At 45.3% G+C, this 16,625-nt stretch overlaps 1 protein-coding gene across 1 annotated transcript in view; it reads right to left on the bottom strand.

Annotated features, from left to right (window-relative positions):
- Positions 1-16,625, bottom strand: part of LOC310774963 (SH3 and cysteine-rich domain-containing protein 2-like) — a gene marked incomplete at both ends in the record, with an annotated part of 41,565 nt that overhangs the window by 1,417 nt on the left and 23,523 nt on the right. Inside the window, 4 exons of the mRNA XM_083635052.1 lie at positions 1,671-1,732; positions 4,111-4,174; positions 5,435-5,547; positions 5,923-6,007. Of these exons, the coding sequence (XP_083491178.1) occupies positions 1,671-1,732; positions 4,111-4,174; positions 5,435-5,547; positions 5,923-6,007 (324 nt within the window). The remainder of the gene's footprint in view (positions 1-1,670; positions 1,733-4,110; positions 4,175-5,434; positions 5,548-5,922; positions 6,008-16,625) is intronic.

Below are 16,625 nucleotides of genomic sequence, written 5' to 3'. Positions count from 1 at the left end.
ACAGAGACATGAGAGAGAAAGAGGCAAGGCAGGGCAAGGAACATTGATTTGTGTATGAAATGTGCAGTTTCATACACAGGGGCCATTCAAAGTGCGTTACATAAAATAGATCAAAGAAAAGAGCATAAAGAAATAAAAAAAAGGTTACAAAGTGAAAAGGATACACTTCATTTAAAAGAACAAGCAAAACGCAGCACATTAAATGGGTAATTTTAAATTTTAAATTAATTAATTAATTAATTAATTAATTAATTAATTAATTAATAATAAAAAATAATAAAAAAGTGTACTACATGCAGTAGAATGCAGACGGCATGGTCTCAGTTTGGAGAAATGGAGACCAGCCTCGTCAGACAAGTAGAACATAATCAAAAACATAAAAGAAATAATGATAATAATGATAATAATGATAATGATAATAATGATAATAATGATAATAATGATAATAATAATAATATAGAATAATTGAATAATAATGAATGAATGAATGAACAAACAAACAAATAAATAAATGAATAGATAAATAAATAGATAAATAAATAAATAAATAAATACATAAATACACAAATAAATAAATACATAAATAAATACATAAATAAATACATAAATAAATAAATAAATAAATAAATAAATAAATAAATAAATAAATAAATAAGATGTTCCCATACTGCTCACCTGGCATAATCCAAGTCTCCACAAGCACTCAGATGCCAAGTTGACTTGAAAATATGTCATTTACACCCTGTTTTTAGCTGAAACTGTTGCCAGCTGCTCAAATAATGGGGGGAGCAACTACTGTTGCCTGCTCCAGTGCAGATTTCAGGTAAAACAGGGTGTAAATTATGTATTTTCAAGTCAATTTGGAATCTTAGGGCTTGTGGAGACCTGGATTACACCAGGTGAGCAGTATGGAATTATGTTTTTGGGTTGTTGTTTTTTTGTTTGTTTTTTACATTTTTGTAAAATGACCCTCGTGACCCTGTTCCTGATGCGCCGGTCTCCATTTGTCCAAACTGGAAGCGTGCTGCCTGCATTCGTTTTTTCTTTTCTTTTTTCAGATGATTTTCTGGGTCATTCTGCATTTACAGTATTTGATGGGACAGTATGCAGACAGGAAAGGTGGTATCAGATTGGAACCCGGGTCGGCCGTGCGGAGGACCACGCCCTTGTGGTATGCACTCTACCAGGTGAGACACCAGGAGGACCACGCCCTTGTGGTATGCACTCTACCAGGTGAGACACCAGGAGGACCACGCCCTTGTGGTATGCACTCTACCAGGTGAGACACCAGGAGGACCACGCCCTTGTGGTATGCACTCTACCAGGTGAGTCACCAGGAGGACCACGCCCTTGTGGTATGCACTCTACCAGGTGAGACACCAGGAGGACCACGCCCTTGTGGTATGCACTCTACCAGGTGAGTCACCAGGAGGACCACGCCCTTGTGGTATGCACTCTACCAGGTGAGCCACCAGGAGGACCACGCCCTTGTGGTATGCACTCTACCAGGTGAGCCACCAGGAGGACCACGCCCTTGTGGTATGCACTCTACCAGGTGAGTCACCAGGAGGACCACGCCCTTGTGGTATGCACTCTACCAGGTGAGTCACCAGGAGGACCACGCCCTTGTGGTATGCACTCTACCAGGTGAGCCACCAGGAGGACCACACCCTTGTGGTATGCACTCTACCAGGTGAGTCACCAGGAGGACCACGCCCTTGTGGTATGCACTCTACCAGGTGAGTCACCAGGAGGACCACACCCTTGTGGTATGCACTCTACCAGGTGAGACACCAGGAGGACCACGCCCTTGTGGTATGCACTCTACCAGGTGAGACACCAGGAGGACCACGCCCTTGTGGTATGCACTCTACCAGGTGAGTCACCAGGAGGACCACGCCCTTGTGGTATGCACTCTACCAGGTGAGACACCAGGAGGACCACACCCTTGTGGTATGCACTCTACCAGGTGAGACACCAGGAGGACCACGCCCTTGTGGTATGCACTCTACCAGGTGAGACACCAGGAGGACCACGCCCTTGTGGTATGCACTCTACCAGGTGAGACACCAGGAGGACCACGCCCTTGTGGTATGCACTCTACCAGGTGAGTCACCAGGACACCCCGTGCTGAATGATTTCTACTGCATGCAGTACACTGACTGTATGCAAGTACCTTATACACCCATATCAGAAATCCTAACTATCCCTCTAAAGGAATCAAATCAAGTAAAAATAGAAAGCAATACCTTTTTTTTTTTTACCTCTCTAAAGTTAACATAGAATCAAGTTGCATTACATCTTGATCTGTTTGCCGGCCTCATAGCACTGACTTTACGGAGAGTGAACTCGCTCAATTCTTCTTAATATTGACTAGTCACTCTCCTACTGGTGACACTGTCAACCAGTACAAAATTAAGCGTGCCATTATTACCTCTACAAAGATAATCACAAGTCGAAAGACACTCTGAGAGAGGATAGGATAGAGAGACAAAGATATATGAGAGAAAGAAAGGTTGCGGATAGGATCCAAAAAAAGGGAGGAACAGCGTGGGTGCGGGAGGTAGAGAGAGGAAAAGGGAGAGAGAGAGAGAGAGAGGGAGAGGGAGAGAGAGAGAGAGAGAGAGGTCTCGTCACTTTGCGGCAAACAGAAGGAAGGTCAGAGCCAAGGTCATTTGAAGTGGCAGCAGCACAAACAGAGATGATCCTGTCTCCTGGGACTGTAGACGGGGCTGGACACCATACACACACTCACACACACACACACACACACACACACACACACACACACACACGCACACACACACACACACGCACACACACACACACGCACACGCACGCACACGCGCACGCACGCACGCACGCACACACACGCACGCACGCGCGCGCGCGCGCGCACGCACACACACACACACACACACACACACACACACACACACACACCCTCTCTAGCACTGTCTCTTGTGTTAATTGGATGCCTTACCATGGTGACATTTTGTTGGCTACCTTCCTTCATCCGACACTTTGGCACAAGAGTGAACATTTGTACTATACACTCCCTGAAAATCTCTGTCATACTGTTTTGCCTTAAAAGGGAAAAAAATCCACTATAAATAACTGTTCATCGAGCAGGAAGTGGCCATGAAGCGCCCCCGGTGGAGGAAAGCCATAGCGAGGATTCAACCGATGTTGATGAGGATGTTTAACACGGGTGCAGAGACCTGGGTTCAATTCCCGGGAGCGCTACTTGTGGCTTGGTCTGACGTTCCTACAGACACTATTGGCCGTGTCTGCGGGTGGGAAGCTGGTGGGGTATGAGTCCTGGTCACTACACTAGTGCCTCCTCTGGTCGGTCGGGGCGCCAGCTTGGGGGGGGGAGGGGAACTGGTGGGTGGGATAGCATGATCCTCCCATGGGCTACGTCCTCCCAGTGAAACTCAGGTTGGGTGAAAAGAAGCGGCTGGTGACTGATCATGTGCCGGAGGAAGCATGACGCTAGTCTACAACTCTCCACAGATCAACAACTGGGACAGCAGAGGGAATTGGCCAAGTACAATTGGGAGAAAAATGGGACGGCAAAACAAACCAAAAACAGACGAACAGAAAACACTGTTAACTTGCTATTCTGGGTCGTTTGGTGGTATTTTCTTATTTCAACAAGCCAAAAATGCAGATGATGTGATCATGTTGAGATATTTGCCATTCAGCTACAATGGAGTTTAGTAGCAGAACATCCTTCACCCATCAAAATGATCAAGAGCAGGTTTTGGTGTCTGTCAGAATCAAAGTTTGAGGCTTTCTTTCTAGACTCAACATTCTTGCAGTGATGTCCAGCAATCCATCATACACAATCATACAAGAGGCACAGGTCATGTTTCTCCACTGACAGTAGCCTCAATAGACCAGAATTCAATGCTGCAGCCACAGCTTGGATCTTAGCGGCTCTGTGGTGGGTAGCGTGTGAAATACACTAAAACACCCTGTTTGACAGCTCTTCTTGTCATTTTCTGGGCAAACTGGGTACGATACATCATGGCATTGTTCTCTCTCAGCTCTCACTTTTTTCTTGACTGGAAAAACTATGGAACTATGGAAAATTATGTGACTTACTTCCGGGGATGGATTCCTCTTCTGCTATTGGCTGGATTTCTAGACTCTCGTCCAGTCTCTCTGCCTATATTAGAGAAAGGGGTGGAGCCAGCAGAATAACAGGGAGTGAGCAATATTATGCAATTTCAATCTGGAAGACTACTTATCATTCATTCATGCTTTCTCTTTACCCAATCAGAGTTGATGAGCACTTTCCCTCTTTTTCCTTCTTTTTCAATCTTCTAAGTGACCGGAGTATATACACGTCACCTTCTATGCTAATGCCCTTCTCTCAGATCTAGTATGTCGTGTGCTGCTGTCATTCAGTCACTGTGTTTACCTTCGTCACGCTGCAGTCTCATGTTTTTCCCTGCATGTCTCCATGGAAGTATCGGTATGTTCCCGTCAACATGTCCGCATCAAAAGTCGATCAAGATCCAGGAGACGTCCTATTAGTGTCATTACTTGCTGCATCTATTTACATCCCTTGGAGAAGCGCCTGATCAGCTGATCGCAACACTGCTAATTCAGATCTTCAGTCCAACACCATTTGGTCATCCTTCAAGCCTTGAAGCAATCACTCTATTTGCCGGGTAGGTGCATGACGGCCTCATATCCCCTCTCAGATGGCAGATTCGGATCATTCCTTCGACACTTGGAACTCTTGGAACGCATGCAGCTTCTCATCGAAGCGCAAACTCATCATTTAACTCATCATGACCTTCATCTAGCAGTGGTAGTATTACTCAGCTGCTCTCATTCATCAGCCTCCTCTTACAGCACTAGCTAGCCTACTGTTCTTAACCAATCTACCAGCACCAGGTTTATTTGGCGAGCTCCTGGCTGAGCTGTAAAACTAACATCCTCTCATTGTCCGTTATATACATCTTCAACAGGCTCTTCTACTGTTCTAACTCTCGATTAGAATATATTTTTGGGGCACATTCTAATTCCTATGTCTATAATTCTGGATGTAATTCCTCCATGGAGCTTCCGCCAAAGTTTACATCATATTTGTCTTGTTGAGTAAAGTTTTTCATTCAACCATTCCTGATTGAATCAATGGACTGCTGTTGTGTGTGTGTGTGTGTGTGTGTGTGTGTGTGTGTGTGTGTGTGTGTGTGTGTGTGTGTGTGTGTGTGTGTGTGTGTGTGTGAGAGAGTATGTGTGTGTGTGTCTGTGTGTGTGTGTGTGTGTGTGTGTGTGTGTGTGTGTGTGTGTGTGTGTGTGTGTGTGTGTGTGAGAGAGTATGTGTGTGTGTATGTGTGTGTGTGTGTGTGTGTGTGTGTGTGTGTGTGTGTGTGTGTGTGTGTGTGTGTGTGTGTGTGTGTGTGTGTCTGTCTACCTCATGACTGGGAGACTCTGAGATACTGCCGCAGCTGGATCGGCTCATCTGAGCTAGCGATCTCCCGTAGCGCAGCGCCTCGTACACTGGGTCCACGATGCCATTCCCCGCCTCTACACACAATTGAGCAACATATATGCACAATATTATAGGTCACACACACACACACACACACACACACACACACACCCACACGTGTGCACACACACACACACACACACACACACACACACACACACACACACACACACCCACACGTGTGCACACACACACACACACACACACACACACACATACACGCACACACACAAACAGAGGCATGTCAGGCAGCAAAGACCAAATGCCACAGTAATCGTCATCCTGTTAATCCACTTGTTGTGCGCTGTGATAAATCACACACACACACACACACACACACACACACACACACACACACACACACACACACACACACACACACACACACAGCGCTGTGATAAATCACTCACCCTGGGCAGCGGGAGCCTCTCTGACCACACCCAGCGGATCACCGGTCAGCAGAGGAGAGCTGAAGTTCCGCTTAAAAGCTCCTGTCTGACAGGCGGAGAGAGAGGAGGGAGGAGGGAGGAGGGAGGAGGGAGGAGGGAGGAGGGGGAGGGAGGAGGGAGGAGGGAGGAGGGAGGAGGGAGGAGGGAGGAGGGGGGGAGGAGAGGGGGGGGGGGGGGGGTAGGAGAGGGGGGGGGTAGGTAGGAGTCGGAGGAGAATTGTTATTTGAGGATGAAAAAAAACAAAGAGCAGATTTATTTTTGCTGCGGTAAGACTCTTTGTGGCTTTATTTAGGTGTGTGATGGAAGCCATCAAGCTGAAAATGCCTACAGTAAGTGTGCCAAAGTCAGATGCTTTCAAAGGAATTTCACTTTTTCACAAATTAGGTCCAGTACTTTTCCTCATAGGACTGTTGATGAGATGCATTGGTTGTGGGGGGCAAACCTGTTGGTCACGGCGCAGCCTCGTAATTACAGTATACTTACTGCAGAAGTGCTATAAAAGCAAATCCAATGACACAATTTAAATGCCATTTAGTGGTGATATTGGTTAGATCAACTGACAGTGATATCACACTGTATCCCATTAGGTTTCACAGAATGACTTTGTCATTTGCATCTGCTTCTTCTTTGCCTTCTTCATAGTCTGAGCAGTTAGACATCACAAAGGTCTGTTACTGTCATGCTGCTATAATGATCAACCGGTGCCGATGAGTTACTAGCTTAGATATGTTTGGTTTCTTTATTTAGCTAGAGAAAACTGTTGAGCCATGTGACACATCAGTCTAACAGTGAACAGTACAAAGTGCTGTTTCTGACAGCACGGCTGTGTGTGAATGTGTCTGCCTTATGTTCTCCAAATAGAACGAATTTATCAAAGAGAGCAGATTTCATTTGATTTCAGTCATTCTGTTTCAGTCGTTCTAACCGCTACAGTATAGGCTGAAAATAACACGCACGCCATCAAAAACGTGCATAATCTTTTATGGATTTGTATGCCATTCTTTTATCAAGATAAACCATATTAGTTTGGAGGCCAAACATGTTAGATTTGTTCCTTTTTCACCCAGCCAGAAAAATACTTTATGAGCTTTATAATAGTAAAACAATAAAGTAAAAAAATAATAAAAAAATAAATTAAATAATAATAATAATAATTATTATTATAGCCGCAAGCAGCAATAGCAGGGGTTCAAGCCTTGCCCAAATAGATTTGACCTTGGCCAAAAGTGTCAGTGGTTGTGACTGTGGGGACACAGACCCAATTTACCCCTTTAAATATTTGGTGAGTTTCTGGAGTTATGGCTGTTATTGTGTTAGGCCACTTACAGTTTGGGCCTCTGACATGCCCCCTTTTGGTCAAATAGCATAATAGCTTGTCAGAAATACCATTTCACATTAGGCAGAGAGGTTTGGTACTGATTGAGTAGTAGTAGTGAAGAAATTCCATCAAGGCATCACTGTGGTATGGCGTTACCGAGCTTGAAAATGGCATTCGAGAGGTCACAGTCACCTTGACCTTTGACCACCAAAATGTAAATAGTTCATCCTTGAGTCCAAGTGGACGTTTGAGCCAAATGTGGTGACATTCTATTAAGGCGTTCCTGAGAAAAGGCGTTAACAAGCTAGAAAATTGTGTTCATGATGTCACAGTGACCTTGAACTTTGACCGCCAAAATGTAATCAGTTCATCCTGGAGTCCAAGTGGACGTTCGATGCAAACTTGATTAAATTCTGTCAAGGTGTTCCAAACATATACGATAGATCGGCAATATGGTCCCGCCCCCTTTTAGGGGAAAAACACAAGGCGATCGCCGTTGACTTCAATGTAAAATAGCAGTACCAAAAGAAATCATAGAAAACTAACAGAATTAATCTAATTTATTAATGATACAAAGACACCATGACATGACAATATATTACAACTCGTCTGGCCATAGACGAGATAGACAAGATACACCGGAAATATTACTTTGACCCATCTAAAATCATGTGACTCATGTCACATGTTATGGCAGTCTTAGCCTGAGCCAAGTAGCCTACAACGACGCTGGGCTTCACTGCACCAGCATTTCATGTCGGAAGACTAAATTAGCAACAGGCGGACACCGGAACTAGATCACAGACGGGACATGAGTCACATGATTTTAGATGGGTCAAAATAATATTTCTGATGTATCTTGGGCCTGTGGCCGGGTTCTGTGGCCGGCCGAGTTGTAAGCTATTGTCATGTCATGACGTCTATGTGTGATTAATAAATAAAATTGATTGTTAATTTTCTATAATCTTTTTTGTACTGCTATTTTACATTGAAGTCAACGGCCAGAGGCTTGTGTTTTCCACCTAAAAGGGGGCGAGACCATGCGCCGCCTACAAAATGACGTATTGCCGATCTATCGTATAGTGTTAACGAGCATGAAACGAGCAGTCGTGAGGTCACAGTGACCTTGAACTTTAACCTTTGACCACCAAAACCTAATCAGTTCATCCTTGAGTCCAAGTGGACGTTTGAGGCAAATTCAAAGAAATTCCGTCAAAGGCATTCCTGAGATATTGCGTTAACGAGCTTGAAAATGGCATTCGAGAGGTCACAGTGACCTTGACCTTTGACCTTTGACCACCAAAATCATCAGTTCATCTTTGAGTCCAAAGTCGACGTTTGAGCCAAATTCGAAGAAATTCCATCAAGGCGTTCCTGAGATTAACGAACATCGGATGTACGGACAGACAGACGGATGGACGGACAAACCGAAACCATGCCTCCGGCCTGGCTATCGCCGGCGGAGGCATAAATATAATAGCATCACTCTAAATGGGTCATAAATGTAATAAAACCTGTTTATGTAATAAATTATCAGATATTGTAATAAGATCATATTGTCACATTAACTGGCCATCATGACTTCATGAGGGGTGTATCATATTTTTAACTGATGACGCAATAATAATATTGGCTAATGATGTGCTAACTGAAGATATTACATGATTAAATAATATTATTGCTCCAGTTCAATATGTTAGACACCATATGAAGTCACATTTGCTGGTAAATAATGTGACGTTATTATAATACTTCTATTACGTTAAAACTTGTATAACATTTTAGCCCGAATCAAACAGACATTTAATTACATTTTGACCAGTTATTACATTATTAGTTGCTATGAAGCAGTCTGCTCTACTTAAGCCTTGTGCTCCTTTGCTGTCACTGATGCACGCCACTCCACCAGAGCTCTTTCCATCTCCTCCGCCTTCACCCTCTTCAAGCTGTAAGTCGGCTATGTGAGTCACACTCATCCCATGCCTTGCTTTCATTATCGTTGTTTTCATCGGTTTGTGTGCTGTGTTTCCTGTAAAGCACTTTGTGGCAAACACGTTGAAAACGCTCTCTGTAAATAAACTTGGCAAACACTTCACTAAAAATACTAACTAACTAATCAATGAATGAAAACCGGCCTCATCGTCTCACTCTCTGTCAGTGACCCAATGTAAATAATGTGCTGCTCAGGTCTGGACGGAAAAGGGAAATAACTTCTTCAGCATCAGGGTAGCTTGAATCCTCTATTCCACGTCACACAGCCAAACTCCTGCAAGAACACTCTTTCCAGGGAATAATTTAATGACATTTCAACAATGTTGGCAACGCCACCGTGAAGCATGACTCGACAATCTTGGATCGCTGACATTTAAGAAAGCAGACAAACCGAAATGTGCCCAGTCGAGATCAGCACAACGCCAGACAGAATCATGCTCTGACACAAATTGAGGTTACAGCGCGGACGGGACAGTGCGCATAGGCTTTCCGCAGAGGCAATTATTTTGAGCAATCCTCAGTAGGCCTATTTTTAAAATCAACATATTGATTAGTAAAAAAAGCTGGCCCGCTTCCAAAGTCATTTAAAAACTGATAGCCTTTGCTTGATTTTGAAAGCAGTTAGTCACATATGGATGCACTCAGCAAATGGGTTGGTTAAGGAGGAGCCAGGGGGAAACGCAGTCATCAGTATTTCTTTTCTTTCACATTATTATTTGACATACCAGTTTATGCCACTTTTGTCTCACCAATTTATTGTTTTGTTTTGTTTGACCCTCCATTATGATGCACTTCTATGATACGCCTCCATGCTCTTCACTGAATCTGCTCTTCACTGAATCTGCATGGGTCATGTACAGTAGATGACCTCAGCCAAGTCCAGTGAGGAGTGGATCAATTGGTGTGAACGGCTTGCCCGGTCCAGCTCCGGTCCAGACTGTGCTCTCTGCTATTACCAGCCCGGTCCAGCTCCAGTCCAGTCTGTGCTCTCTGCTATTACCAGCCCGGTCCAGCTCCAGTCCAGTCTGTGCTCTCTGCTATTACCAGCCCGGTCCAGCTCCAGTCCAGTCTGTGCTCTCTGCTATTACCGGCCCGGTCCAGCTCCAGTCCAGACTGTGCTCTCTGCTATTACCAGCCTGGTCCAGCTCCGGTCCAGTCTGTGCTCTCTGTTATTACCGGCCTGGTCCAGCTCCAGTCCAGTCTGTGCTCTCTGCTATTACCAGCCTGGTCCAGCTCCAGTCCAGTCTGTGCTCTCTGCTATTACCGGCCCGGTCCAGCTCCGGTCCAGTCTGTGCTCTCTGCTATTACCAGCCCGGTCCAGCTCCGGTCCAGTCTGTGCTCTCTGCTATTACTGGCCCGGTCCAGCTCCGGTCCAGACTGTGCTCTCTGCTATTACTGGCCCGGTCCAGCTCCGGTCCAGTCTGTGCTCTCTGTTATTACCAGCCTGGTCCAGCTCCAGTCCAGTCTGTGCTCTCTGCTATTACCAGCCCGGTCCAGCTCCGGTCCAGTCTGTGCTCTCTGCTATTACCAGCCCGGTCCAGCTCCGGTCCAGTCTGTGCTCTCTGCTATTACCAGCCTGGTCCAGCTCCGGTCCAGACTGTGCTCTCTGTTATTACCAGCCCGGTCCAGCTCCGGTCCAGACTGTGCTCTCTGCTATTACCAGCCCGGTCCAGCTCCGGTCCAGACTGTGCTCTCTGCTATTACCAGCCCGGTCCAGCTCCGGTCCAGACTGTGCTCTCTGCTATTACCAGCCCGGTCCAGCTCCGGTCCAGACTGTGCTCTCTGCTATTACCGGCCTGGTCCAGCTCCGGTCCAGTCTGTGCTCTCTGCTATTACCGGCCCGTTCCAGCTCCGGTCCAGACTGTGCTCTCTGTTATTACCAGCCCGGTCCAGCTCCGGTCCAGTCTGTGCTCTCTGCTATTACCGACCCGTTCCAGCTCCGGTCCAGACTGTGCTCTCTGTTATTACCAGCCCGGTCCAGCTCCGGTCCAGTCTGTGCTCTCTGTTATTACCGGCCACTTCACTCCCTCCTCCCTGACTTCAGCCCTGACTCATCTCCCTCCTGGCTCCAAATAGTGGAGTGGAGTCACGCTCTGTACCTCTGTGCAGGACTGAACCCTGAATCTCTTCACCAAACCCCTCTCCCCTCACTCCCCCCCTCTCCCCTCACCCCCCCCCTCACTCCCCTCACCCCCCCCACTCCACCCCTCTCCCCTCACCCCCCCCTCTCCCCTCACTCTCCCCTTACTCTCCCCCTCTCCCCTCACTCTCCCCCCTCTCCCCTCACTCTCCCCCCTCTCCCCTCACTCCCCCCCTCTCCCCTCACTCCCCCCCCCCCCTCTCCCCTCACTCTCCCCCTCTCCCCTCACTCTCCCCTCACCCCCCCCCCCCCTCTCCCCTCCCTTCCTCCTTGACTCCCACCTTGATGTTGCTTTTTCTCCTGCCTGGCTCTTATATCTTCACGTCTCTTTATAATGTATAGATATTCTACAGAAACAGGAATATTTGCTACATCTCTGTGGCTTTGACAACCAATTATTGGTTGCTTGTAATGTTGCTGATTCAGGAATGTAAACTTACTGTTATGCTCATTGTAAGCCGCTCACAGCCGTTGAAATAACTAAATGTGAATCCAAATGAGAGGAGTTGATGACAGTGGCAGACAGACAGACAGACAGACAGACAGACAGGCAGACAGACAGACAGGCAGACAGACAGACAGACAGATTGGCAGACAGACAGACAGACAGACAGACAGGCAGACAGGCAGACAGACAGACAGACAGGCAGACAGACAGACAGACAGACAGGCAGACAGACAGACAGACAGACAGACAGACTGACAGACAGACAGACAGACAGACAGACAGACAGACAGACAGACAGACAGACAGACAGACAGACAGACAGGCGGACAGGCAGACAGACAGACAGACAGGCAGACAGACAGACAGACAGACAGACAGACAGACAGACAGACAGACAGACTGACAGACAGACAGACAGACAGACAGACAGACAGACAGACATAACATAGTGTGTGAAATTATCCTGTGCACATTGCTGACCTATTCACCTTATGTAGCCCCGCCCATTGTGTCATGACTTCCTGTTCAAAACGCCGGCTGTTTTACCTGTAGTAGTCAGACAAGTAGTCTGACTCAGTCAAACTAGGTTTGACCAGGTCTGTCTAGGTTTATGAGTCACAGGTAGTGTAAACACAATCAGAACTTCCGATTGTGTTTACACTTCCTGTTAGTCTCTCAAGCCTGACTGTCTCTTCTACATAAGGTGAATAGGCTATGCAACTTGCATAGCCATCCGTCCGTCCATCCGATGTTCGTTAACGTGATATATGAGGAACGCCTTGACGGAATTTAATCAAATTTGCCTCAAACGTCGACTTGGACTCAAGGATGATCTGATTAGATTTTGGTGGTTAAAGGTCAAAGTTCAAGGTCACTGTGACCTCACGAACCCCATTTCCAAGCTCCTTAACGCAATATCTCAGGAACGCCTTGATGGCATTTCTTCCAATTTGGCTCAAACATCGACTTGGACTCAAGGATGAACTAATTCTATTTTGGTGGTGAAAGGACAAAGGTCAAGGTCACGGTGACCTCACGAACGCCATTTTCAAGCTTGGTATCACCAATCTCAATCTCAGTAACACCTTGATGGAATTTAATTTGGCTCAAACGTCAAAGTCTGGACAGACATGGATGCCGACTGCTCACTTGTTGGCGGAGGCATACTGTATATCCGTCGTGCGGTCGTTCTAGTTACAAAATGTTTGAAGTTGGTAAGTTATTAAGCTTGCTTCTCATTTACTGATGTTTCCACTTGCCAATTTATTCAATATGTCTCTGTCTTCTTGCACACTCCCAGCCATTTGGAAATGTTCCAGAATAACTCCACTTCACAAAGGTGGTGATCCCCTTGATCCCAATAACTATAGACCGATTTCTGTTATCAGTGCTGTTGCAAAAATATTTGAAAAACTAATTTACAATCAATTATCCCAGTATCTCAACCACTTCAATTTATTATCCCAATCTCAATCTGGTTTCAGGCCGAATTTCTCCACCACTACTGCTCTTCTTAAATTTACTAATGATGTTACTTCATCCTTTGATCATGGTCAGTTTACTGGTTCTATCTTTGTTGATCTTACCAAGGCGTTTGATATGGTTGACCATCATCTGCTTCTTGATAAGCTTTACGCCATTGGACTGTCTCGTCAGGCTTTGCTTTGGTTCAACGCATACCTGCATAACAGGCATCATTGTGTGCTATTAAATGGCTGTCAGTCCGACTATGTGGTTATGGAAAGGGGGGTGCCCCAAGGTTCCACGTTGGGGCCTCTCCTCTTCTCTATTTTTATAAATGATCTCCCGCAAATTTGTTCAGACTGTCATGTGCAATTATATGCCGACGATACCGTCATATATACATCTAGTTCAGATATTCAACAGATTCAGAACTCACTGCAATCCGATTTCAATCTATTACAAAACTGGTTTTACAATAACAAACTGTTACTGAACAAAAAGAAGTCATGCTGTATGCTGTTTGGCACAAGGTTTAAACTTGCCCGTATCTCCAACACACTACATATTAATTTTTCTGATGGTTCACTGCTTGAGAAAGTTGATGTCTTTAAATATCTGGGCGTTTGGCTTGACCCAGAACTCGCCTTTAGACCGCACATTGACTCTGTGATTAAAAAAGTAAATTGCAACTTGAGAATATTATACCGTTCAATTAACTGTTTCACTTTCCATGTAAGAAAACGTATTATTTCCCAATTAGTACTTCCTATAAATGTAGCTAGAGCGATAATTCTATAAGAGAGACCTTAATGTCATTCATTCACTCACTTTTCATTCTTTCACTCTCAGGATATAACTAGCTCTCATACCCACTTCTTAATCAACCTGCATTTTCCTGTTCTAGGAGAAACCCTTTAGTTGTCACTGGCTCTCATTCATCCCTCCTGTCCTCATTCACATCTTTCCCTGTCAGGAGAAAACCTTTTAAATGTCACGCCCACTCATTGATAAATTACGTCATCAATCACCCCTTTTCCCGCTTCTATCTAGCGTCACTGTTTGTGGGAGGTATCGTTCATTTTAGGCCAATCAGAGTAAGACACCTTTTCCCATTCAGCCTATCACATCAAGCTGTCAAAGCTAAAAGCTCTCCGCTTTCTCTGTGTGATCTGTTGCTTTTCAGTACGTTCCTGCGACCCGCCTCCACCCCATTCTCCTCCAGTCCTCTGAGATCTCAGATTCAAAAGCTTCGCCACCAAGACCAAGACCTCATCTGTCACCACCACCAGGTCTAGACTCCACGGGGGGGATCTTCATTCCTATTCCTGGCTGATCTACCCCTGCTGATCATGACGTCATAATCAAGATGACGTCATGATGGAGTCTAATCGCCAAAACTATATCTCTGTGCCTTCAGGCTCATGTATCTAATCATCTAATAAATCATTGTCATTCTAGAAATGTGTCTCTCTGTTTGAATTGATTATGCTGATATTGTTTACCAAAACACCATAGCTTCTCACCTGCGTCCTCTGAATGTTGTGTTCAATAGTCTGTGTAGATTCATTTTAAGATGTCCATATCTCACCCACCATTGTAACATGTATCATTCACTTAACTGGCTATCTCCTAACTCTAGAAGACATTTTCACTGGCTGCAATTCATTTTCAAATGTATCAACTTCAACTACCCATCTTACCTTAAACAGTACTTAGTCCCCCATATTTCTTTATATCCGCTTAGACACTCCCAATATCCTTCATTTGTTGTCCCCAATACTCTCACTCAATCCGGGCGTAGGGCATTTCATTTCAAAGCACCATCCGATTGGAACAACCTGCCAAATTCCCTGCGCTCTACTACCTCACTATTCATGTTTAAAAATGCATTACTTACTCATTTAAAAACAACCTGTTCTTGTTTCTAACTACTTTAACTACTGTAAATTGCCCCTGGGTGTGGGCATGTGTGTGTGTGTACGTGTGTGTGTGTGGGTGTGTATGCGTGTCTGTGTGTGTTATGATTGTGCGAGGTTTGTACCTCTACATGTTCATGTAAACCTGCAACTCTCTTTTGTTGTATTGTTGATGCTTTCTGTTCTTATGTAGGTCCCCCTCTAAAACGAGATGATTCATCTCAAGGGGTTTTCCTTCAATAAAGTTCAATATAGTGCTCTGAGGGTGGACATCTAACCAAATGTCCAATGTCCCTACCTTGCACAGAACAGAGATACATCAGTGCATTATCTCCTGCTCTTTGGATTGAGTATAGAGATCAGAATACACCTCACTGCCGTGGATTTGATACGGCAGACATGTTTGGATGGATAACTACATTTTGGTCATGAAAGTTGACAAACATATAAGCAACACTTAAGCTACAGGATTGGGTGAACCCTCTCCTTGTTGGTGATTGCGATGTTATAAGGGCAATGTGTAAAAATGGAATAAGTTGCAGCTTTGATTCTGATCATGGGATCACTTGCCTTTCACATGGAAATGGCAGGAACATTCAACCATTTGAAACCGGACTGGCATCTTCATCTACTTTCATGCATTCTTACAATTGTTTCATTCAATCCATTCAACAATATTTCAACCGCCTATGATCAATATCAATAAACCCATGTTATGATCAGTATGCCATCATAATTAAAATTCCCAACTGAACAATCACAGCTCATTGAATGCAATCCAACCACAATTCCATAATAGGTCTATTTGCATACAAAAAGCTTAAAATGACACTATCATTTCACTTTGGTAGAGAGAGACTCAATCGTAAAAGCGGTCTGGATGTTTGAGGACGAGCTTCGAACTCCCTCCAGCTTCTGAAAAATGCCTAATCCTTGCTTTGATGAGTGTGCAACGCTCGGGAAGGACACCGCCGAAGGCTTGGCTACAGCCTGCAGTGCCGTGTCATATCCTCCGGGGACCGTGGGCTTGGCTACAGCCTGCCGTGTCATATCCTCCGGGGACCATGTGCGCCTCAAACACACCAAATTTCACACTGAATTAGCCACACCAGCTGGTACATGGAGATATTGATTTTCCAACGGACTGGAGAGGGCAGGAAGGAAATGTAGCATCCAGACAAGCGAGGAGAGGGAGAAGCACACGAGGGAGGAAGGACACAAAGGGTGAGTGAATACAACGTTGGGACTCGGCCGCTGAAACTTTATCAGCCTTCTCGGCTTTTCTTCCTCCTATAGCATTTCCTAGACGGAAGATGATGTTATCACACCCTAACCCTTTATCGCTCGCTTACACACTCACACTCGGTGTGTATTTGCAAAGCGCCG

This window comes from Poromitra crassiceps, assembly GCF_964638095.1.
Source record: "Poromitra crassiceps genome assembly, chromosome: 4".
Classification (NCBI taxonomy): domain Eukaryota; kingdom Metazoa; phylum Chordata; class Actinopteri; order Beryciformes; family Melamphaidae; genus Poromitra; species Poromitra crassiceps.
The sequence above is the reverse complement of the archived record's forward strand: the minus strand, read 5'-3'. Positions and strand labels throughout refer to the sequence as shown.